Below are 25,591 nucleotides of genomic sequence, written 5' to 3' on the forward strand. Positions count from 1 at the left end.
TATCTAATTTTATGGCATAAGTACAACTTTTATCATTATTTTTAATATGCCCTTTAATCGAAGATGTTTAATTTTTGTGTCATAATTATGACTTTTTTACGCATATTTTTTACTTTTCATCTCATGAATATTTGGTCCTAATTTAGACTTTTTATATTATAATTATGACGTGTTTCTCATTTAAATTTTTTTTTTTTTTTTTTTTACTTTTTATCACATGATTTTTATTGGTCCAAATTTAGACTTTTTACGTCATTATCATCACTTTTTATGTCATTATTTGGCCCACCCTGATGAACTACGCTGTTATGTAGAAGTCAGTGAATCCTTATAGGGGTCATTTATAAATACAGAAGTCTTAAAGGTACAATAGCTAGAATTAGGTGATGGCCATGTAAAACTAAATCATGATTTATTTTTTAAGAAATCTTGATTGATAGTTTATTCTTGAAGAGTGTAAAAAGAGTGTAAAGAGTGTTTCCTTTAACTTTTGAACATACTTGCGAACAACACCCGTGCATGTGTGCCAAAACGACTTCTCTTCTCAGCGCCATCAAAACACCTCTTCCACTGACAGAAAGAGACAGGCAGTTTGAGCTGGATTTAGCAGCACGGTGATTTTCAAACACCAATTTCCCTCGCCCTTTTTGATGCTCAAATACCTTCTACTCCGTGTGTTTCAAACGACGTCTAGCTCGATGGAGATCAACTCCATTTCCTTCGGGTCTGCTAGAGCCATCGAGGGATGAGTGATTTGTGAATAGAAAAAAAGTTGGGCCGCGGTAATGTACTCCTGTTTATTCAGTCTAACATCATACTGTTTCCTTCAATCAAGAATGCTGCGGTTAATATGCCACTGTATTTGGGCCTTGACCGCCAGCTCCCTGCTTCTCCTCCCTGGCAAGTGTGAAGAAGAGATTCAGAGAGGAGCTGGGCGGCTCCCAGTGGCTCTTTACTGTGTTTGTGAATCTTCATTGTTTGCTTGTGTTCACTCTCTGTTGTACTCAGTCGCCGTCTCAGCCACCTTTTCTCCAGATAGACACTCTCTTGCTCTCTTTGTTTCTTTTTTCCCATAACCTCGCTTTCTCTCTCTCTCTCTCTTTCTCTTTCTGTCAGATGTTTTTATTGAGCTTAAAGCAGTCAGCGTCAGGGTATCCAGGCATAAAGTTTCTGCCTGACCTTAGATGATCTTTTTTCTGTCTCATGTCTGTGGAGTCTTTGTCCTTCACACACAAAGACACAAACACAAACTCATGGGTGTTTCTTTAGCTACAGACATTTTTGTGTTCCTTTTGTTACCTTAAATCTACAGAGTCTTAAAAAAAAAAAATATATATATATATATATATATATACACACACATACACACAACTTATAGATAAATAGATTTAAGGTATTCTAATTAAATGAACTGTATTTCAATGTGATTATTGTATATCAATACTTGCTCAGCTTTTAAATGAAGATAATATATTGCTTTTATTTCTGTATCCATTCACAATTTATGACTCATTTTCATTTATGTCAAAGAAAAGAGCACGTTTCTTTAGATGAATATTAGAAGATAAATCTACATATAATGTATTATAATTAATAGATTATATTTTGATTTACTTTCTGAGATATATAAAGAAAATAATTGTAAAATATTTTTACCAATGTAAATGTATGTGTTTAAAAAATATAGTATATAATTTTTTTATTTTTTTTATTTTTACTATAAATAAAATCCTAGCTGTGAAGTTAGCCTTAGCAAGACAAATGAGTTGGATGTTTTATCATAAAAATGCTTAAATTGTCATTTCCATTGTAGAATTAGTGGTGGTTTGAGATGAGAATGGTGTTTGTTCATTGCAGTTTAGGCAAAAAAAAAAACAGATGCATGAAATGTTGAACAGTGTTTGTAGACAACTAAAATACATGAGTGAGCTTTAAAAGGTTATTTAAGAGAGTTTAATTTCCCTTAAAGTGCCCATAGTTAAAGAAACACCCATATATTTGTTTTCTTGGCTCTGTGAGCGTTTCTGCTGGCTCTGTGAGTGAAGGGTGGGGGAGGTGTGGCAAGGTCTGAAGGATGGCATCATCTTCTGCTAGTACAGCTTTTAGCTTGTAAATGAGCTTTCCTTTAATATTTTCTTTCAAAACATCATATCTAAACGTGATTGTCCGTAAGCACATTAGCCCGACAGCATCAAATACATGTAGCCGCTCCCATATCAGATGACCTTTGACTCTTTGTATTGAGCTGATAAAGCTAAGAGAAGGGGGCATTGCAAACACAAAGAGGCTGAGAAAATGGACATAAAGTGTTCGTTTAGACCACAATGCATCTCGGATTTCAGCCTGTAAAGTTCCGACAACAGCAGCTGCTAGTGTTATACCATGAGCCACATTTCAAAGGCACTGTTCCAGCCTTTACATATCAAAACAGTGTTATTTAAGCAAACCCAGATCTCCTGTGCTGGAGGGAGACTTTGGCAAAAGCAACAGTGCTACTTGTAGTTCATTTGTTCCTTCGTCCTCATTTGATAGAGGCTTCTGTTGAGTGAGTTTGTAAGTCTTCGAGCTCATACAAACATGCCAGGAGGAAACTGTTTGCTTTCTCTTTGCATGAGAAAATATTATATTTTAATAATACATTTTTTTATGTCTTTGTTTGTAATGAAGTGTTTATTTAATATCCCTTGTGGATACCAGTCAGACCGACTTGTGGCCAGAATTTATTTAAAGACTAAATGTAAAGTTGCATTTAAAATGCATTTGCTTTCAATTCATTGGTGTGAATTTGAATTTAGTTAGTTAAGTTTATTAATTTGGAAAGGGACAATTTTCAGTTTTTAACATAAATGTTCCATTTAATGCAGTGTACTGGATTTAGCCAGAGGCTAAATTTTCTTTCACTAAACCAGATTGATTTTAACCAGGTTAATTTAATTTATTGAATTGACCTAAAAAATAAAATAAAAATAACAATAAATAAATATATATAAATATACAAAACTGATTAAAAGTTTGGGGTCAGTATTATTTTTTTTTTTATTCAGCAAGAAAATTTATCAAGACATTTTTTATTGTTACATTTATATTTATTTATATTATGTGTGTATACTGTGTATATTTATTATGTATAAATAAATACAAACGCATGTATGTATATATTTAAGAAAAATGTTGTATATATATATATATATATATATATATATATATATATATATATATATATATAATAAAATATAAGAATATAAATGTATAGACATGCAAATATTTTCAAAATATATACTGCATGTGTGTGTATTTATATATACATAATAAATATACACAGTACACAATTAATCACGATTAATCATTTGACAGCACTAATTTATATTTTTTTTCAAGAAATGCTGTTCTTTTTAAACTTTCTATTCATGAAAGGGTCCTGAAATATTTTTTTATCACACCAGCACAACTTTTTTCAACATTGATAATAATAATAAATATTTCTTGTGCAGCAAATCAGCATATTAGAATGATTTAAACATTTAAACAAACTTTGGAATGGTAGTATATTTTGGCAATTCAAATAAATATTTTGCTCTATTTAAACATAAAAAAAAATACAAGTAGTTATGCATTTCTTTCCATTCATTATTCCTCGGTTCAGATTTTACATCCAGCCTGTCACCTCGGTTCACTTTGAGGAATTAAATGGCACACGGCTGACATATACTCAGATCAAGTCTGTTGTTTTGCTCTCCTTTTTTCCAATTGAATGAACTGCATCAGGAAACCTGCAAAGCACAAATGCATTCCTCCACCTTTGGGGTTGCCATAGTAATGAGCAATGTGGGTCAGTGTGTGTGTGTGTGTGTGTGGTGTGTGATTTGGCGTGTGTTGTCAGCCACTCTTACACATGCCCTGCATGGAACGCTAATATGTTTGGCTCGCCTGATTGGCTGCTGGTGCAGGGGCTTTTTTATTAATGGCACAAGGCAGTCGGTAGGCAGAAAATTGGTTGGGCTGTTCAGTGCTCACATGCACAGACACACATAGGAAAGAAATAATATATGAGCAAATTAGCTTTAGATTGGTGATAATCAGTTTATCTGAAAAATGTGTAAGCATGCAGATGTTAATATATGGGTACATTATTAATAAAATTCTATTTTTTATTTGATTATATACAACATGGTAATTTGGTCAGATTTTTGTACTTTGGTAGTCTTTAGCCCAACGGTTATTGATATGTCTAATAATTTTTATGAAACATAATTGTGTGAAATGTAGATATTTAATTGGCAGATTTCCATAAGAGTTGTTTTCTGTGGAAAACATCTGTAGTTAAATGTCTGATGAAGTATGTTTTGTGAGTAGATTGTGTTTTATGTGTACAGATTTAGAAACAATTTATATTTCCATTCCTCTATCGTTTTTTTCTTCCTTTGAGAGTATTAAAAAGCAATCCCTCTTGTGGTTTTTAAAGACTTCGCTGTAAGGTTCTGTACCCATTACTTCATGACCACAGTGGCCGAGCTTGTAAACGAGCTTCATGCTGTTTCCATTATTGCCAATAAGCGACACATTCAGACCTTTGAAAAGGAAAACATGACTATTCTGAGAAGGACTGAAATAAAACACTTGACACACGCAACGTGATTGAAATACTAATGGAACGGAAGTTTAAAAAAAAAAAGTGGAAAGTGTGTAAACACCTTTTGAGTGTGATTAAGACATGTAACAGATTTATTTGTGGTTGATTTTGCAAGTGTAGTTGCTATTGCACTGTTATTTGAAAAATAAAAAAATAATAGCTTTTAAAGTAGAGGACTTGAGGTTTTCCTCTGGACTGTGTTCTGTTTTAATGTAATTTATGCATCCCAAATGTGTGATTAATATTTCAGCATGACACTGTTCTCTCAAATCATAATAACTAGCTGTGTTTATGACTCTGAAGTTACAGCCTGCACTTTCCATGAATATGGTACACTTTGTTCCATTACTTCTTTAGCATTAGAGACACAAAGGTCAACTTTTAGACCCTGATACCCAAGTTTTTTTTATTTTTTATTATTATTATAATTATTTTTACATTTATGGGAAAAATATTTTTAAGTTTCATCCCACACTAGCTAATGCCTACTGAGTGACCACTGCTTAAATGAAATGAAATTAAATTAAATTAAAATAAATTAAATTACAATAAATTAAATTAAAATATTTTATTTTATTTATTATTTTATTTTTTATTTTTTTTTATTTTTTTTATTCTTTTTTACAAATTCATAAGAATCGCAAGTCTCTTGAGTCAGCCATACTACAAGCATCGCTTCGGTCAAAACTGAGCTGAATCTTACCAATTACAGCTTGTTTGGCAAGTATTTTGCCGAGTCATAAAAAGGAAACTCGATGAACTCCACAGTTGTTTTGCTGGTGATGTCTTCCAACCAATTACTGCAAATATGCCGTGTAACTACATAGGATCTATATTTAGACATAAAGCAAAGGAAGTCACAGTAGTTGGCTGTTGTGTTCCTCTTGCAGCATCCCTCTTTATGATTTGTTTATAGTCTGTAAGCAGCATTTGTCTGTCATCTCCTCAGATGCAGTCATCATTCTGCTTTAGATGAGTCCTTAATATATGTGGCAGCGGTTTGGAAGTAAACATGGTTTAAATCTTCTATTGGATCTACTGCTTAGTAGCATAAAAGCACATTATTAATGTTTTATGTGGGCTAGTTTCAAGCTATGGTAACTGGTGTTAAGAAGTGTGCCAGTTTTCCTTACGCCCAGTTTGACTTTGAGCAATTAGAGATTTATATCTCAAACAATTGTAAGAGTTTGGTGCTCTATTAAAGCTTGTCTGTAGCTCCTTTTGTTCTTGTAATGGCATGTCTGCTTCTTTTTGAAATAGAGATTCTTGAATCAATTCACTTATCTCTGCTGTTGAAATTGGATGTCTGTGATAATGGCTTGCACAAAAAGTGCTCGTCTTGGATTTTTGGGGGTTTTGGCTAATTTCTTTAAGGTTTTATGTTACATGAAGACACTGTCGTTGGTCAGAAATAACTTTTTCCATGAACCATGAATGTTTTAATTTATTTGACTATAAAATTTGCACTAAATAGAGGCTAAAACATGGACTTCATCAGGGGTCGGCAACCTTTTCAGCATGACGTGCCATTTTTAATTTTTCTGGTTAACCACTGTGCCAACCCCCCCTTCCCCCCTTTTTAATGCATTCTGTATTTATACAGTACATACACATTTTTAAATGATACGATAAAAAAAAAACAATAGGCCTATTTGATTTTCATGCAAATAGTTTCTGAGAATTTTTCCATAAATAGTTTTTTAAACTTTTCAAAATTTCTTGAATAACAGATATACAGTGTGACCATACTGAGCACCACTGTTACCGTTCAGTTTAATCACCGTACTATATTAATGCACTGCTTTAATTGATGTGCGTGCGCGCACACACACACACACACTCGCCCACAGACACATTAGCACACAGAGATCTGAGATCGCGCTTTGCAAAAAGTTACATTCAGAAGCTCATAAACTTGTTGTCAGCGATGCAACGTGACTTCGATACTGAATCGCTACATATTTCTCGCTACACATGAGGGGGGTTAAATCACTGTTTTTTTTGAGTAACTAAACTCAGCTTCATTGTTTGTAGAGAGTGACACAAAACGCAGACAATTTAATCTCTCTCTCTCTCTCTTTCTCTCTCTCTTTCTCTACTAATACTAATAGTTTACTATTATTAAATGATTTGCAGCTTCATCTTACCTTGATCTCTTTAATGTAAAAATGATGCTTCGTGTCTGCTTCTGTGAACAGTAAACCCCGCCTACTTTAATTTGATTGGCCATCTCATTTTGACATTGGCGAGTGCTGTTAGAAAGATGAGGCTTTGATCTGAAGCGCCTAGTATGTGCAGCGGTTGCGTGCGCATCCATAGACTAGCACAAGTTAATTCTCACACTTTAATAGTATTTATAGCTCCTAACAGGCTGTGTGACTATGACCTTGTTTAGACTGCCAGTTAAATGTGACCCAATTCCGATTTGTTGCTCATATGTGACATAGATCGGATCTGTTCTATGACAGTGTAAACGTGAAAAAAACGCATGCATTCGGATATTTCAAGATCGGTTTCAGGCCTCATTCATATGTGGAAATAAATAGGATATAAATGAGATACGTTCCAATGCGACTGTCATGTAAACAGGCAGATCTGATTTTCTGAGGTATTGCGTTCTGTACGTCATTAAAGCTGTGACAATTTGGTACTTTTACGCGGTTTAACGACGTCATATGTGACCCGTGCTGGCAAAATTAGTGAAAATTCGCACGGGCTGTTTTGAGCTACAGGCAAAACAAAATTAAAATAAATTATCTTTATTTGTACATTTTCTGAGAGGATTACCTTTTCTCCGCTCCCTTCTCGCACTGACTGTCATCCGAAGTGCGTGCATATAACGGCGCTTCTGACGGCACACAATCTCGATAAATACACAGAATTACAGTATTTCAGTGTTCACGCAAACATCATCTGCTCTGTCTTAAGTGAACGCTTACGGAACTGTTGGGGAAAACCTTCTGATGTGTAACATTATATTAGATCCATGCATTCCAGTATAGGAAGTCTGTATCATGTATCATTAATGTTAATCTAACAATAAAAGAAAAGAGGGAATCACTCGCTGCACTTCATTGAACTGCTTTTGTAGTTTTAATAATTTATTTATTTGTACTGAACACACTTGTTATTTTTACATTTGATCGTTTTTTGTACATGAATGCTCTAGTTTAGATATAAAATGATAAAGGTAATGCATTATTTGTTTCTATCTAGGCTATTTGTTCTACTGGTTTTTTTTTTGCATCTGTTCTTATTTATAATAGCAAAGATAAAAAAAAAGCTGTATTGTAATTACTGATATAGTAATTAATAATAAAGGAAAGACAGAGTACTTCACTATCGACTTTAAATGGGTGTGACTCATTTTTTTGTCTGATTCCAACAAGTCATAAATCATTTTCAATGGTTTTTTAGTTGTTTTTTTTCATTTTCCCCCCATTTTTTTTTTTTTTTTTAAATTGCTCATTGTGACTCGTTTTGGCAGCACAAGTCACACTTTTCTCATAAGGAAGCACATGTGGAGGCGGTAAATGACAACAATGCATACGCGATGTTTCAGGTGGTATGGCAAGTGTAAACACATGAATCGGATATGGGTCACAGTTGAAAGAATGTGTAAACGGCAGCCAAAAAAATCAGACATAGGCAACAAATCAGAATTGGGCATCAAGACCTGCAGTGTAAACGAGGCCATAAATGTATGTCAGTATGCAGTTTTCCCTACTGCTCGCGTGCCTGCGATTATCACTCTGTGTGCCACTGTTGCTGACCCCTGGACTACATCCATGTTCAACATTATATTTGGCATTCAAATAATAATAATATGCTATAAAATGAAAAAAATTGTACAATGATTTGTTACCAGGGTTGAGCTAATTTTAAAATTTGCAATTCATGAGTTTGAATTGAATTGGACATATCCAACAGGAAGTTGTAATATAATTTGAATATAAGATGCAAAAAAAAAAAAGAAATTGACAAAATTACAATTATGAGATTATAATAATAATAATTTATTTAACTTATTATTTTTATCATAATTGTGATTTTGTCAATTTAATTTCCTTAACATTTTATATTCAAATTGCAATTTATTATTAATAATTAATTAATGTAAATTAATAATAATAATCTTTTAATTGATCACTTATGGTGATTTAAAAAAAAATAAAAATTTAAGCCTCGTTTGGCTTCATTTCCAATTTCCTCATATTTGCTTTTTACTCATATTAGCTATCTGGGGATAATTATTGCAATTATGTTTATAAACATACATATTGTTTCAGTTAAAATTGCAATTTGCTAAACGAATGTTTTTGCATGTTTGTTTATCAACTTTTTGTTCAAATAATAATTGTTTTTAACCACTATTTAGCGCTCATTACTTTAGCCGAGCACATCACACAATTATTTATAAGAGGTTGACCAATGGATCACCAAACAGGTGACTTGGTCAGTTTGTAATAAAGTGCAGAGAGAACACTATAGCCCGCAGTAGTATCACCCACTGTCCAGTTGTGATCTTGCCAAGTGCAGTTCATAACTGTGCATTATGGTTTGTGTTGTTTTTGTACTTTCAGGCCATTGACTCAGGAGGAGATCGCCCAGAGAAGGGAACAGGCCAGGCAGCGGCACGCAGAGAGACAAGCTGCCAATCAGAGTGCAGAAAGCCCCGGGTCAGCTGATACTGGAGGAGCTTCAACCACAGTGGCCCCGGCCAGCGGTGCTGTCACAGGCAAGAGTTTAACCCCTTTAATGCTGCATGTGTGACAGTGAATGACAAAAAGAGCTGTCTTTGAGCTTGCATATCACAGGCTATATTTCCTAAGGCAAATTCTGTACCATCCAGGGCTGTACAATGCAACATACATTCACATTAAATGTTATCTCAGCAGTAGAGTTACACTTACGGGACACAGCACTTGTGCGCAATCACAAAAGTGCATTATTTGCATGTGCTTTAAAGCCTTGCCGGTTAAACATTTAATTCACATGCTGTTCTGAGTGCGTACACATGAAACGTGACACTTTCAAACAGCGCCTGATTACTAGATTTAAGTTTGACTAACTCAGCTTGTGAGTTGTCTTTCACGTCTGATTGATTTCACGTCTAGTACTTTCAAAAGCACACAAGGTTTACATATAAACACAGTTAGTTATGCCTAAAATGAAAGTAAACAGTTGAGAGAAAAACGGATGTGTGCAGCTCTTAAAGGGACAGAACTAAACATGCTGCCGACTGTCATTAAAGGGATAGTTCACCCAAAAATTACATTTCTGTCATTATTTACTCATGTTGTCCCCAACCTGTATTAATTTCTTTCTTGTGCTGAACACAAAAGAAGATATTTTGAAGAATGTGGGCAACCAAACAGTTGCTGGTCCACATTGAGATGGAAGTCACTGGGGACCAGCAACTGCTTGGTTACCCACATTCTTCAAAAAAAACTTTTATGTTCAATAGAAGAAAGAAACTCATTCAGGGGCATTATGTATAAAGCCACTCAGAGTAAAATTTTAGTCTTAAGTGTGTCAAAATTCTAAGAATGATGTAATTTTACTCTCATTCCTAGACTTAAGAATAAGAGTGGTTCATAAAGGTTCCTAAGTGTTAAGACTAGGTCTCAGCTCCTAAATTATTTAAGAGAGCTGGAGAGATTTCCTAACCTAGTTAGGAGTGACAAGATAGTAGCAAAGAGGAGGAGACAAACACTTTCCAATGAAGATATGACATATTGGAGTTATTTGAATATATGGAGTTGATAAAACGATACAAACTTGATTGTCAAGATTGTCAGTTACAAAAACAAATTGACTAGGTAAGAAATTTAATAACTTCTCCTAGAGCTGGGTGCATCGCAACCCCAATAAATCGATGCATCGCAAATCAAAAAATGATTCTGCATCATGATTCTCTATTGAATTGATTCTGAGCTTAGTTTTTAACAGTAGATGGCACAGATGGCTTTAGAAATAGCTAGAAATAGCTGAATTCCGCTTGCTTCCAGTTCCTTAAACATGCACCATTTGGACCTAAAATAATCATCCATAAAGTTTGAAAATGTTGAAGGGAATTACAAGGATGTTCACATTGGGCTGTGTTTACATTAATCTTGCATCATAAAAGCTGATGTGGAAGTACATTTAACCGCTTACATTACTCAGCCGAACGCTCATGGCTCTTATTCGTGCGGATTTGAGTGTGCGGTTAAAAACTAGCCTAGAGTGCCATCTGTTGTTAAAAACTAAGCTCAGAAAATATTCGGGAAAGAATCACAATGTGTTCTGAAAATCTCAGAATCTATCCACGAATTACGATGCATCGATTAATTGTCCCAGCCCTAACCTGTTCCACTTTACAAGTCAATGCTCTAACTGCTGAAATGAAAGTACCGGTAGTAATTAAATTTTTGGCTGGAAAATTGGAAAAATGCAGCAATGCACTGGTGATGACACAGTAAGCAGGTCCTTTTTTTATTGTGGTACTAACCCCACCAAACACAACAGTGGCCAAAAGTGATGTGTGGACCCCGCAACATTTCACTTAAACCATTAAAATAAAAAAAAATTAAAATAATAAAAACCGCTGGCCAGTGTTGCCAACTGCTTTCAATTGAAAGTAGCTAAAACTGGTCACTTAATGCTGCTAGATTTATATTTATATAGATCAGTGAACTCATCTTTATGACATCATGGGAGAGTCTCGGAATGTAGATAAGGTTTGTCCAAGAAATTGATTTTGTTGCTAGGCTTTTGAAAAAAGTCTCTAAAGGGGTGAGGAAGTAACTAAATCTGGTGACAAAATCACTAAATTGGCACAGTGTCTACAACATAAGTTATTAATATTTCATTGGTCCCCTTGTTTTTGCATGTGTTCATAATTTCTTTGTATGACAGCATGCCAAAAAGTATGACCGCACAATTTGGCATGTTTCATTGCATTATTATCACAGATTAAAAAAAATGATTCTAAGCAACAATGCAATATGCTTATTTTTTTTTTTTTTTTAATTAAGGGAGAAGATGTAGAATTGCCTAGGTTGGACATCAGTTTTGGCCACTACTATATGGCAGTTAATTAACTTTCCAACTGACGGCCAAACCATACTGCAAAAACAAGCCACTTTTATGAGGATTGTGGGCTTTCCTGGAGTTGTTGGACTCATGTTCAAATCATTGCTTCAACTGTATCGAGAAGACATACCAATAGAAAACGAATCATCAGTAGTAATTTGTGATAATTTTGCACAATGCAAAGCATTAAAAAAAAAAAACATTTAAATATTACAGTATTTCAGTGTCTTAATTAAATGATTTTATTGTAGTTACATTAAATGATTGGTGTTGTGCTGCTTTGACTTCACATGAGCAGGCTCAATATTGGCTGATTCAGAGGTCGATGTCAGCCATTTTGTGTTGACATCATTGTAGTCCTTAGTTCACAACACTTAAGTGTCAACTCAGTCAACACTTAAGAATCAGTCTTAGACTTTCCTGAAAGTTGCTTTTAGCTTCTTTATAAAAGTCTCCTACTCTTATGTATTTTTTGACACTTAAGTCAAAGCTTAAGACTATTCTTAAGAGCATTTCTGAGAAGTTTTATATATACAGGTCAATGATGGTATAAAAATAAAACACTATAACAGAATTGACAGGCAGATGACAGAATTTTCATTTTTGGGTGAACTATTCCTTTAATATATATATATATATATATATATATATATATATATATATATATATATATATATATATATATATATATATATATATATATATATATATATATATATATATATATATATATGTATATATATATATAAACAACAACAACAGAAAAATCAATCACTGCTCATGACTGATGAACTTTAATACAGTTGATTAACAAATGTATAATTGATGTATATAGTCTATATATTGTTTTATTTTTATTTTTTGTTTTTGATGTTTATTGTTTTTGATGATTGATGTATTTTTTTTTTTTTTTGTTTTTTTTTTGTATTTGTAATGTATATCTTTTGTTCTTATTTTCTAATAACATAAGATAAAATAATGACAAAGATTTTTATCTTCACCCACTTTGGCCTAAATGTCTGCCATTCTATTTATTTTATATTTTGTTACCTTGAAAGGCTTTTTTTTTTTTTTTATACAATAGGGAAATTAGATTGGCTGTACTGCTCACGCAACTTGCAAAATAGTAAAACCAACATGACAAAGAATTGTAATAAAGTCATGATATTCCTGAACAAAATGGTGCTATGATATTTTTGCCATATTGCTTACCCCTAACTTGTGCTATAACTCTTTGGCCTGTGCTACAAAACTGTCAACCTCTGCAGCACCAGTGCTATGTGCAAAAAAAGTTAACGTACAGCCCTGCCATTAAACTATCATGATATGTCCATTTCACACTTTGATTGTACCTGGAGACTTCTTTATTTGATCTGTCTGTACATCAACTTTGTCCTGCAGATGCTCTGTGTGCGCAGACAGAGGCTCTTTCGGTCAAAACTGCAGTCGAGGAGGACAACAAAGAGCATTTTGTGGCCTTCGCACGAGTCTACAGCGGTGTCCTCAGAAAAGGCCAAAAGGTGTTTGTTCTCGGACCCAAATACGACCCGTCGCTGGCGCTCAGAGCGGTGAGCAGCCCTTTGTCTGTCTTCATAACCGCTGATGGTTTCCTTATCCAAGAATTAATGCAATTCATAACATAATCATCACACAATTAATAATCCTTAACCCTGCTGAACTAGAACTCGGGTACATTTCCAATTAATGTCCACATGTTTGAAGCTGTCTGGAGCTAATTATTACATTATTACCCAGAAACTATTAAAAGACTTTACAATTGAGACATTCATTGAAGAGTCTAGAGTCTAGAGTAGAGGTCATTGCCCATTAAGAATGTTTCTCAATTAATAGAGGAAGCATCCACTTAAATAAAGATGATTCAGGGCTTAATGGTAATGATTGTGACAATTATTGGATTTTCTCATGTTGATAATTTATTTTATTTAATTTATATAAAGAAATATTTTCTTTTGAGTGTTTAATAATAATGTTAAAATTTGATATGTATATAGTCTCTCTCTCTTTCTCTCTCTCTCTCACACACACACACACACACACACACACACACACACACACACACACACACACACACACACACACACACACACACACACAATCTCTCAATAATAAGAATGTAACACTTTATTTACAATTTTTACAATTACTATATTATTATTATTAGTAGTAGTATATTGTTTTTTTATATATGTATATAAAATAGAAACAAATGTATATTTTAATATGCAGAATATATTATAATACTATAATCTTAATTATAATAGTAATAATGATCTTATTTACAATTTAAAATACAATTACTGCATATGATTCTTCTTTAAATTGTGAATTATAAAAAATATTTAATAGATTTTTTATGTAAACAAATATATACTGTGTATATAATATATATTTAAAATTGCATCATTATTATGATTGTTATTATTATTATTCAAATTAGCATTGTGTATTTTTATTTTTATAAATAATTTTTTTTTTTTTTTTTTAATTATAAAAATATTTTTTTTTTTTTTTATAAAAAAAATAATTCTTTAAAAATGTGGTGGGTGTCATTATGTAATGTGAGGTCTAATACTGATGTGGGATTTTTGCTGATCATTTTTTTCTTCAGCTGCCTGAAGGTTGTTCAGCAGCAGATGTTTTACCCAGCGTCCCTCACATGGCCTGCTGTACCGTGGACAGCCTCTACCTGCTGATGGGCCGCGAGCTGGAGGAGCTGGATGAAGTTCCCACAGGAAATGTTCTCGGTGGGTCATCTGTTTTCTTTGGGTTATAATACAGTATAGTAGACTGACTTTTACCTGGGATCGCACTTCTCAAAGACAAAACTCTGGAAATGTTCTTGCTTTGTTTTTGGCTTTACAAGTACAGTTATAGCAACCCCTTGAAATTCTGGTGCATGTGAGCGCTCAAAATAAACATCTTTTCCACATCACAGCTTATTCTGTCCAAGAATTGGCCACTAAGATAGGGAAATACCTTGTAAATGGAGCAACTACAGTTTGTTTGTTCTTTGGTGCTTTTTAGAGATGGTTACATCTGGAATTGACCATGCTGCAATAATAAACTAGCACTGAAAATCTTAAATATTGGCAGAGGAAGGACCAAAAAACAGGAAATGTGTTAGATGGTCAGAATTTTCTTGGTTTAAAATCACAGATTATTTTCATGTTTCTGGTTCAAATGTCCTTGTTTTCCCTGGAACATCATTTCTGACAGATTTTAGAGTTATGTTTAGCTTGGTTTATGTGTATGGATTGGATTAGAACTTTTTGTTGTTGTTGTTCCATGACCATTGTAACATTGCCTTAAGGCCCGTTCAGACCAAAGACCTCCAAAGACTTTGTAAATGCTATGGAAGTTGTGTAAAGCTAGACAATAAGATTGAAGATTGGGATTTTCAGTCCATCGATGTTCATTTTTTTATGTTATTTTGACAGGGTCAATCTATATAGAGTATTCTGGGGTTAAATGTCTTGTTCAAGGGTGTAGTGATTGTGTGTAATTATTTTTTTTTTTTCCTGCATGATTATACTGGCAACCCTCTTGTTAATAGCCACAAGCTATCAAGAAGATAAATTTCCTACATCTAGATATTAAAAAACAAAGCAGATATTAAAGAAAAAAGTTCATTATAAAAAGTAGTAATAATTAATTCAGTTTAGGAAAATATACTGCAATATAGTCTAATTTTCAGCATCATTACCTCAGTCTAATATGCTGATTTGCTGCTCAAGAAACATTTCTGATTATTATCAATGTTTAAAACAGTTGTGCTGCTTAATATTTTTGTTGAAACCATGATGTGTATATATATTTTTTTAGGATTCTTTGATGAATAGAAAGTTCAAAAAACTGCAATTATTTGAAATATAATATTAAATGTCACTTTTAATCAAATACATAAAATGCTATTTCAGAAACTTTATGAACAGTACTGTATGTTGAGCATTTAAAGTCAATCCCCAGGGAGGTAGTTTCGCTCAGGATGCTGTCTGATACTGTAAGTCAGCTGCACATGTAGAATTTAAACAGCAAGGCAGCTCACTAGGTTTTGCAAGAGAACTTAAATGCGGTGAAGTGAATTCTTTTGGAAGTAGTTTTGACTTATTGGAGTTTGTTGCCCTGGCAACATGAGTTGAATTAGGACATTTTGGCAGACATTTTTCATCATCTCTGTTTTGTCTGTGTTTACAGTCACAAATGTTTCAACACCAAATATGCATCAAAGTAGAACTAAAAATCGCCCGAAGGCTTTTGCTCAAAATATTCAAGTTTCAAAATGACGACTCGGTTCAACAATTCCTGATTTCCCCTCCTCATTCTCATAAGTTGCAATCAGCCTCAACAAACACAAATGATTATGCACGGCTTGGGCTTTCTTCAGAAATCTGTTGAACTTTTCACAGGGGCAGCTGGTGTCATGTAGTCTTTAGAGCACCTCCTAATTAGAACTTGTTTTGTTGGAGCCATGGGTTTGAGGTTAGCATGCATTCTCATACATATACACATTTATGTTATTATGTTATAATATATAACTATTTTATTAATTTAAAAATTGATGTAGTTAATATTTGTTTATACTTATTCATTGAATTTGAATAAATAAACATTATATGATGATATGAAAAATTAAATCAAATATAATGAAAATATCATATAAAAAAAAAAAACGTTTTTTTTAATGTTTTAAAAGTCTATCATGTTTGCCCTAACTGCAAGCAACTGTTTTTCATGACTGTTGTAGAAATTATATTAATTATTCTAATTATTTCCCTAACTGATGAACTATCTATCTATCTATCTATCTATCTATCTATCTATCTATCTATATATATATATATATATATATATATATATATTTATATTTATATTTATATATATATATATATATATATATATATATATATACAGGGGTGCACATAAGTGGTCCGCATGCGCGACCAAAATAAGAAATGCGCTGTGTAAATTAGTTCAGAGTGCACGTTTGCGTACCAACATGGTTGACAGCTGTTAATGCACAATTACCATTTTAGATCGACAAACTATACTGTATAAGATTTCTTTTCAAACTGAAAGCATAAATCTAGGCTAACATTTTCAAACGCACAATGCAATACTGTAGTCTCAGCCTCAGACGTCACGCCCACGGACCGTTGGCTAAACGTCTGATGCATATTGGACACAAAAGTGGAAACACTTCAGGAGTGTCGAAGTTGTCATCGGATTGGTTGAATTCTACAGGATTCTACAGGTCGCGTTCTCTAACGTTCAGTCCGGAAGCAAAGAAGCCGCAATGCCAAACCCTCTCACGAAAAACACATGAAACACATCTACGCAATGTTATATAAAAGTTATATAAAAGGTCATCGAATATGCTCTAATCAGTATAATGATGTGAAAGGAACAAAATCCCAAAACATTTTGTGTGTGTGTTGGGTCTCAAAAGGGTTAAAGCCTGTTATTCTTATATCAACAAGATCTCAGGCTTTATTTCTGGGTTGCGTCAGTAAACATTCCTAAACAACAGAGTCAGGCTGCAGCGTGAGATGGATTGGCTTTATTATCTGCTGTGGTCTTCACCTCAGTGGAAAAGAGGCGCACTGGCTACTCATCTAACAGTGGAAGGACTGTGTGATTCTCATCTAGGGCTCCCATAGATCTGAGTCAGCGTCCAGATAGAGGCAGGAGCAATTAAATCAAATTTATGATTTCCAGCGTTCCCCAGCATCATAGATGTGTGTGTGTGGGTAATGTGCTGATGAGACTCATTTCCATTCCTCATTTCACATTTCTCATTTCTCATTCCAAACCTCAGTCACCTCTTTAATGCACATTCATCTCTAGTTTTTTGTTTGTGTACTCTAATGTGAAGATATCTATTTGATATCTAATCAGATATCAAAATATTTAGATTTTTTATTTATTTATTTTTTTTGACTGACAGCTTGCCTGTGACGAACACCATGGTATATCACAAGAGGAGGAAAAGAACATATTGAAGCATATTTTCATATGTAATTTATATCAGGTTTTAATTTTATTGTACATTGAATGTAAAAAAAAAAAAAATCTATGTATATTTAAATAAAACCTATATTCATTTTATTATTATTATGTATTTATTATACACACCCCTAAATCTTTGGCCCTTCACATTAAAAAGTATGGGCAACTCTGCTTTAGATCATTGACATTAAAATTTATTTATGAATTCATATTAAGAATAGACCCAATATGACCCAAATTTAATGTCATTAAATTACATTAGGAGTAATTCTATGTAATAAAAATGGTATACATGGTATGTAGGTATATATGCAATTTTTTATTTTTTTTTATATAATTGTATGATGCATAGACAAGACAGATTTTTTTCTTTTTTTTTTCTTGTCGAGGAGCAGCATATTTTTTATTTATGGAAATTCAGGGTTCATTTTACAAGAATTGACTTTACAAGCATATTTGCTAGAACAAATTGTGCTTGTAAAGTGGTGACAGTTGTATTGAGCTTTATTGGTAGTAACAAATTATTCATGTTTGGAGTATCAGGTTTTATTGACATGAAAGCGTATAATTAATGTTTTAAATGCCTAGCTTAAATTTTCCATTTTGATTTATAACCTCTTATTCAATACCATTTTAAAAGTTGCATGACAAAGGCTTGAAATTGCATGGGTCTCTCTGCAGTACATTTGATCGACTGCCCAGTCCTTGTTTATTTTATGAGATTTTAATAAATTATGAAGGAGGGGCGCATTAATGTGTCGACTTGTTCGTCTAATGCTAGCTCAAGAGTGGAGCGCAGGCACTTGTCAATAAGACACTACACCGTTGAGTGGACATTACTGAGCACTATTTCATAATTCACTTTGAGCATCAGGCCCCCAAACAGCCCTAACTAGATTTGAATTGTCTTAGCGAGCACTCACACGTCACACGAATCAATGGTAATGCGCGCTTTCATAATGAAGATGGAGGTCAGAGATCGTCAGCTCTGTGTTAGCCATCGTTTCATTGTTTTATTGTGTAAATGCCGCGCTCAGCGACTGCAGCTTTGAGGGGACGTTGATTGTAGATTTGCCTGACTTCCTGCTTGATTGGGTTGGTTTTTGCAGCGAGGTGTGGAGGAGTTCAAATGCTAGAAAGCCTTTAGATGTGGATGAAAGATTTGTCTTTAAACCGCATGACAGGTTAAAAGCGGCGTTTGACCTGGCACTCGGCTGACTGGACCCCCCTAAAGACAAAACTCAAACCAGACGCACTGTTCAAAAACATGCCACATCACACGACTTAGCTCTGTCATAACGCCCTGAAACCAAACCCAGGAGAAGAGCGGACGAAAAATAGAGCAGGAATAAGGAGAAAAGAGGAGTGAAGGCAGGGACAAACAATCTGTTTCTCTGTTGTACGGCTTACTGATGCTTCCTTCCATCTGCTGAAACTCCACAGAAACAGGAAATGAGGAATTTACGTGACTGTCCCTCTTTCTTCACCAGGGTTATAGAGAATTGGCTTCTTTAAATTTGTGAATTTGATTTTGAAATGAATTTTTACAGGATTGTAATGACAGGAAGGGGAATTTCCTGAACTTCATCTTGTAGAAATGGCACAGTCATACAGCAGAGGATTTTCATCAGTCATACATAACAATTTGAGAAAAAACATTTAACTGTTTAGGTGTTCAGAAAAATCTGTTTTCATTTACTCACCTCAAGTTGTTCCAAATCTATGTGATGATTTATTTCTATTTATTTTTTTCTCAGCTGCTGAACACAAAATAAAATATTCTGAAAAATGTGGGTAACCAAACAGTTGACAGTAGCCATTGAATTTCATTGTATGGAGAGAAAAAACAAACAAATAAGCAGATGGGAGTCAATGGCTACCGTCAACATTCTTCAAAATATCTTCTTTTGTGTTCAACAGCTGAAAAAAAAAAGTTCTAGTAATAATTATTTTATATTAAAAATGTAATATTTATTTATTTATTTGGAACAACTCAAGGGTTTAATATCTCTTTACTTCACTTACTGGAACTTTAGTGCAGTATTAGTTTTACATGCTAAATGACATTCGTTTCATTTCAGCAGTTTTGTCTTTTCTTGAATCGTATCATATATGTCATTATAATTTTAACTTCTAGAAGGTGTGTGTTACCTTAGTCATGGAGAAGACAGATCTCTAAGTTTGTGTTTGCACATCTCGCTGCAGACAGACATCCTGTCATCTCTCATCAGGAATATCAGCACAGTGATTCGCATTTATATGAAATGACATCGTTCATCCCTGTGGCCTTTCCTCTAACTCACACATGCAGCAAAAACTGTCTAGTGAACCATCATTTCCCACTTCAGAGCTGCCCACCTGCCTTTGTTCCTTCTCAAATAGGAAATCCAATTATTAAATCCTCATAAAATATGCAAAAAGTGTCCCCCCCACCTCCACCAGCACACAAACCTGCCTTAAACGACTTCACCGTTATTAATGATCAAGTGTAGTAACCTAAAGAGCAGAATTGAATTTCTGTAATGGAGATGAAGTCATTAATTATGGAGCGATCTCACTCTCGCTGACTCCCACATTTATTTTTGCTTTCTTGAGAAGCTCTTTGTGAAATTTGATATTTGAATGGGATTTTACAGATGCCTGTGGTTGTTTTATCATTTATCATTTCATGCCATTCCTTTGTGAGGAGAGTTTGATTTGGCACGACATGTTTGGCTCGAAACCTTTTTTTTTTTTTTTTTTGGTCTGGGAAAATATCTTTCCTCTTATTACTTGTCTTTGTGGTTTAATGTTTCCTGGATTCCAGTTGATTAAATCATTTTTATTTAATTTAATTTTTTATTTGGGTAGCTGATATGTAGTGTCAAATACTGAACTCCATTTAAAACTATTTTAAGCCTCATTTTATTAATTATTTTATAATTAATTGTAACCATTATTTTATTTTATATTTTTTTCTTTTTTCTTTTATTTTCCATGTAGAATGAACAAGTAAAGGAAACACAATAAACACTCAATGAGCTCATCTGTAATATTATACAACTATTTTTAAATGGATATTTCGGTCTCTAAAATCTGTTTTTGATGAGCAATGTTTAAAACTGTGAATGTGCTATAGATACACTAATCAAATATTTTCCTTGGCTTAAGTTGATTTTTTAATTTCTGAGAAAATATGAGTGGTGCTTCTGTATGATGTTTTGGTCTCTAGATATGGCTCGGGTCCTTCCTTCAGTGCAATTCTGGTTTTGGCTGTTTTACTATCCACTAAGTGAAAATTGTATGTCTGGCCACTTAAAATGTAGTAGCACACACATGATTTGAGGATTCATTTGTTTCACAACAAAGTTTGGTTTATGTACTGTGGTTTGAGTTTTGGGGTTTGTAAAAAAAAAAAAAAAAAAAACCTGTGTATGAGCAATAATAATAGTGATGATTGCCATATTTTGTCATATTGATTTTGCTGCTTTTTTTATAATAGCAATAAGCCACCTAAAAAGTAGAACCATGCAGATGATTATAGGTATCATTTGTTTCACAACAAAGTTTTGTACTTTGGTTTAAGTGCTGTGGTTTAAGATTTGGGATTTGCAAATTGCAAATTGCAAAAAATAAATAATAAAAAAATCCTGATCCTGTGATGATAATTGATGATTAAAAAAAAAAAAAAATCTTCTTCTGGCTTATTGCTTTAAAGGAGTAGTTCACTCCAAAAAATTAATTTGCTTAAAAAAAAGTCACTCAGCGTGTAGATGAGTTTGTTTCTTCATAGAAAAAGATTTGAAGACATAGCATTACATCACTCGCTCACCAATGGATTCCTTTGCAGTGAATGGGTGCTGTCAGAATCCCAAACAGCTGATAAAAACATCACAATAATCCACAAGTAATCCACACCACTCCAGTCCATTAATTAATAATGTCTTGTGAAGTGAAAATTTGTGTCCATAAGAAACAAGTCCATTATTATATATAAGATGTTTAAACTTAAAAACAAAGTCCATAATCCATAATAATGCTTCCTCCAGTGAAAAAGTCAGTCCTCTGTTGTCTCTCTCATCAAAGTCAATACAATATATTTGTTTGAAGCTGTTTAGAACTGTTTTTGCTAGTAAACAGTGCTTGATTTGTGCATATTTCTCTCTTGATTCAGTAGAGATGACTTTTTTATTGGACTAAACAATATTGTGGATTATGGACTCATGTTTTAGGCAAAAGCAACAGTTTTAAGTTTAAATACCTTAATGATGGATTTGTTTGTTACAAACACGCAGCTTTTCACTTCACAAGACATAGTTACCTGATGGACTTAAGTCATGTGGGTTACTTGTGGATTATTGTGATGTTTTTATCAGCTGTTTGGACTCTCATTCTGACGGCACCCATTCACTGCAAAGGATCCACTGGTGAGCAAGTGATGTAATGTTACATTTCTCCAAATCTACATATGGGAAACAGCAAAGTATTGAGAATAAAAGTGAACATCTAATGGTCATCATAGTAAGATAAAAGCACTGAGGGAGCTCAGTCTGTAAATGTATTACCTCAAGATCTGGCCACCATAACCCAAAAAACACACACCCATGGTCCACTGCACTTCACCCACCGCAGAGATGACTCTTTGAGTTGAAGAAGCGATACACATGCGAGATCAGAAGAATAAGCAGATGTTTATTACAGGGCTGCGGTACGGGAATGATTGTCTGTTTGATGTGTGTGCAGCGAGAGCGGCTGCCTGGGTTTTAGGCCCGCAATGTGAACCAACCGCCTGGCTCTCTGGTTTAAAGTCACGTCAGCTTGCTACACAGCAGATGAGATGAATAATGCTGATTCATGGTGGCGAGCTTTGCAAAAACGTTTGTTTTACGCTACAGCGCGCGTGTGCGAGTGTGTACTGTCTGGACGGCAGAGCTCTGAGTAAGTGGGATTGCGGCTTGATTTCCCCCTCGACAGGCTCCCTCGGTTATATACAAACTGCAATCAGGGCGACCACAGATGTGGCGTGTCATCGGGTGTTTTAGTGACTGGGCAGATGTAGGACGTTTGCTTTGTTGATTGTGAAGTATGCTGGTGAGGATAGGGCCAAAAAAATAAAAAAAATAATATATATATATATATATAGTCAGTTACTAAGGTTGACTAATTTATCTAGACTTTTTATGTTTTGGCAGCATTGCTTTACAGGGGGAACTAAGAGATGCTTAGAAGTTTACAGACTCATTTTGTGAGTCTCAAAGTAAAGTGTCTTTTGTGTAATTACTTAAAAATAATAATAATAATAATTTATATTCAATTAAAAAAAAAAAGCTAAAATATACTGTATGTGACAAATTAGATCGCAAAACTACTTTGCACAAATATTATGGCTTTAATAACAACATTAATAATATTTATATTTAATTTTATAATGACATATTACTTATTAGTATACTTAGTTGTAATAAATAAAATCAATATAAAAATATTTTCATAAAATTTTTTTTTATTAATTATAATGAATATACTAATATTAAACATTTAACAATATGTAATATGAAAAGCGATATACAAATAAAACTACATTAGAATTTAAAAAATAATTTTTGTTGTTTTATATATATATATATATATATATATATATATATAATAATGTAATAATGTAGTTTACATTGTATATTATCATTATTATTATTATTACTAGTATTATTATTGTCGTTGCTGCTGTTATTATAATGTTTTTCTTTTTTTTAATAATTATAATACATATACTTTTTTACATTTATCAAGCATGTTATACACAGTTGTAATATCAAATAAATGTTAATTAATTTATCATCTGTATCAGTATTGGTCATAAGAAGGCAATGTCAGTCCGTTTGATTATGATTATGATGTTTTTGTTGTTATGCATACTTGTTTGTTGATCTGCCATATACAGTCTTGAAAGGCTGTGCATTGTTCTCTCTCTTTTTAAACTGTCTAGCAGTCTGTTTACAGAAGTCTTGTTTTTATATGCTGTGTCGAAATAAAAATAGTAAAAGGCTCCTTTTACTTACATCTGTTTACTTGAAACACATGTAGGTTCCTTTTTAAGAAATACATTTATACAAGACAAGACTAGTCGATAAGTTGTTTAGATAATCAGTTCTTTTTCGAAGATGTAGCTTTGCACATCCCAACTGAGCAGTGTAAGTGAATATTTTGTGTGTGTGTGTGTGAGAGAGAGAGAGATGAAGATTCACTGACTCATCACTCTGGTGTCCAATCAAGCATGACACATTTTTCCTCTCATTCCCTCGTAAACCCTCATGGACTCACGCAGCTGTGAGACACGCTCACCTAAACATTCCCTCCGTGCTCTCCTTCAATTGATTGACCATTTTTCACTTCTTTGTTTTTCATGTCCTCACCCACAGACTCTATTTTCCCCTCCTTCCCTCCAGCGTGACCTAGATTTCTAACTTGGCGATGTCTCGTCAGGTTGTGTTGTTACCATCAACGGATCTGTATTCGAAAATTTGTTTTTGGTGGGGGAAAAAAAAGGTTGGACATTTTTCCAGCATTGCAGCTGCCTGTGAATTTGACGGATGGAATGTGTGTATTCGGGCCACACTTGTTTTTCTGTTCTCAGCTCAAAATGCCTCTTTTCTGGCAGTTTGTCCTCCTTAAAGCCATGGAGAAATCATTGTGATCTTCACCCAACAATGATGATTCACAGTATTGCATATCCAGGTGAACATTCTCCACAATAGTGCCGTAAAAGCAATCAGCACTCTAAAAACTAAAGGTTCTTTATTGGCATTTGTGCTTCAGTATAGAACCTTAACATCAATGGAACCTTTTCAAACCAAAAGGTGCTTTATAGTGGAAAAGGGGTTCTTTGGGTTTTTAAAACATTCTTTACATTAAAAAAGGTTATTTTCCCAATAACTGTTTATTTTAATGGTTCTTCTGTTGCTTCACTGTGAAAACCCCCTTATGGAACCTTCACTCTTAAAAATACAGGTGGTTCTGGTTCCATTCATAGAACCTTTTCATTCCACAAAAGGTTATTTGTAGAGGAAGAAGTTTTTTTAGATAAGATAAAAGAGTTCAGTTTAAGAACTGTTCACTAAAAGGTTCTTTGAGGAACCTAAAATGGTTCTTCTGTGGCATCACTGCAAAAAACTCCTAATTTACAAGAGTGTAAGAGCATAATCTGCACTGGGTTGCAGGTCTGTTCTGATGATTGAAAAAAAAAAAAAACACACAGTGTAAATATATATTTGTTCCTGTATTATCTTCTAAAATAAAATCTGTTTCCTAAAACAGAATCTTTTGAGAAGCGCTGTCCTTGAGCATGTCGACTAGAGGTGTTTCTTTGTTCTCCTCGGTTCCTCCTGTAGCTTCTCTGCTCTCTGCTTGTTCCAGTAGATGGCGTTAAAGAGACAAACTGCCTGTGTAGATGGTCTGACCCTCCCACCCCCATATCCGGTCAGATAAAGGGCTCACGATGACCAGACGTCTGAAAACAGCTCCTGAAGTTCAGCTTCCTCTGCAGACACAATGACCCGGCAATCTCTCGTCTGATATGAAAGTTTAATTAATGGGATGACAATGATCTTACTGGTTGAATCTCATAAAACCTGTCAGGAACATACAGTGCCTTGCGAAAGTATTTATACCCTCTTCATTTTTTTCCACGTTTTGTTATGTTGCTGCCTTATGTTAAACTCCTTTAAATTACTTTCCCCCCCACATCAATCTGCACTCCATACACCATAGTGGTAAAGCAAAAAAAAAAATTTTTCAACATCTTTGCAAATGTATTAAAAATGAAAAACTAAAATTATTCCATTGCATAAGTATTCATATCCTTATCTGGGACAGTTGAAATTT

General features: G+C 33.9%; 1 protein-coding gene across 4 annotated transcripts in view; it reads left to right on the plus strand.

Annotated features, from left to right (window-relative positions):
- The window catches only part of LOC109105314 (elongation factor-like GTPase 1), a 118,368-nt gene that overhangs the window by 25,158 nt on the left and 67,619 nt on the right, over positions 1–25,591 (plus strand). For all 4 annotated transcript variants that reach the window (XM_042727276.1, XM_042727274.1, XM_042727277.1 and 1 more), the window contains exons 13-15: positions 9,214–9,368; positions 13,109–13,275; positions 14,337–14,472. In XM_042727276.1, coding sequence (XP_042583210.1) covers positions 9,214–9,368; positions 13,109–13,275; positions 14,337–14,472 — 458 coding nt within the window. The remainder of the gene's footprint in view (positions 1–9,213; positions 9,369–13,108; positions 13,276–14,336; positions 14,473–25,591) is intronic.

Source organism: Cyprinus carpio, chromosome B7, assembly GCF_018340385.1.
Source record: "Cyprinus carpio isolate SPL01 chromosome B7, ASM1834038v1, whole genome shotgun sequence".
Classification (NCBI taxonomy): Eukaryota; Metazoa; Chordata; class Actinopteri; order Cypriniformes; family Cyprinidae; genus Cyprinus; species Cyprinus carpio.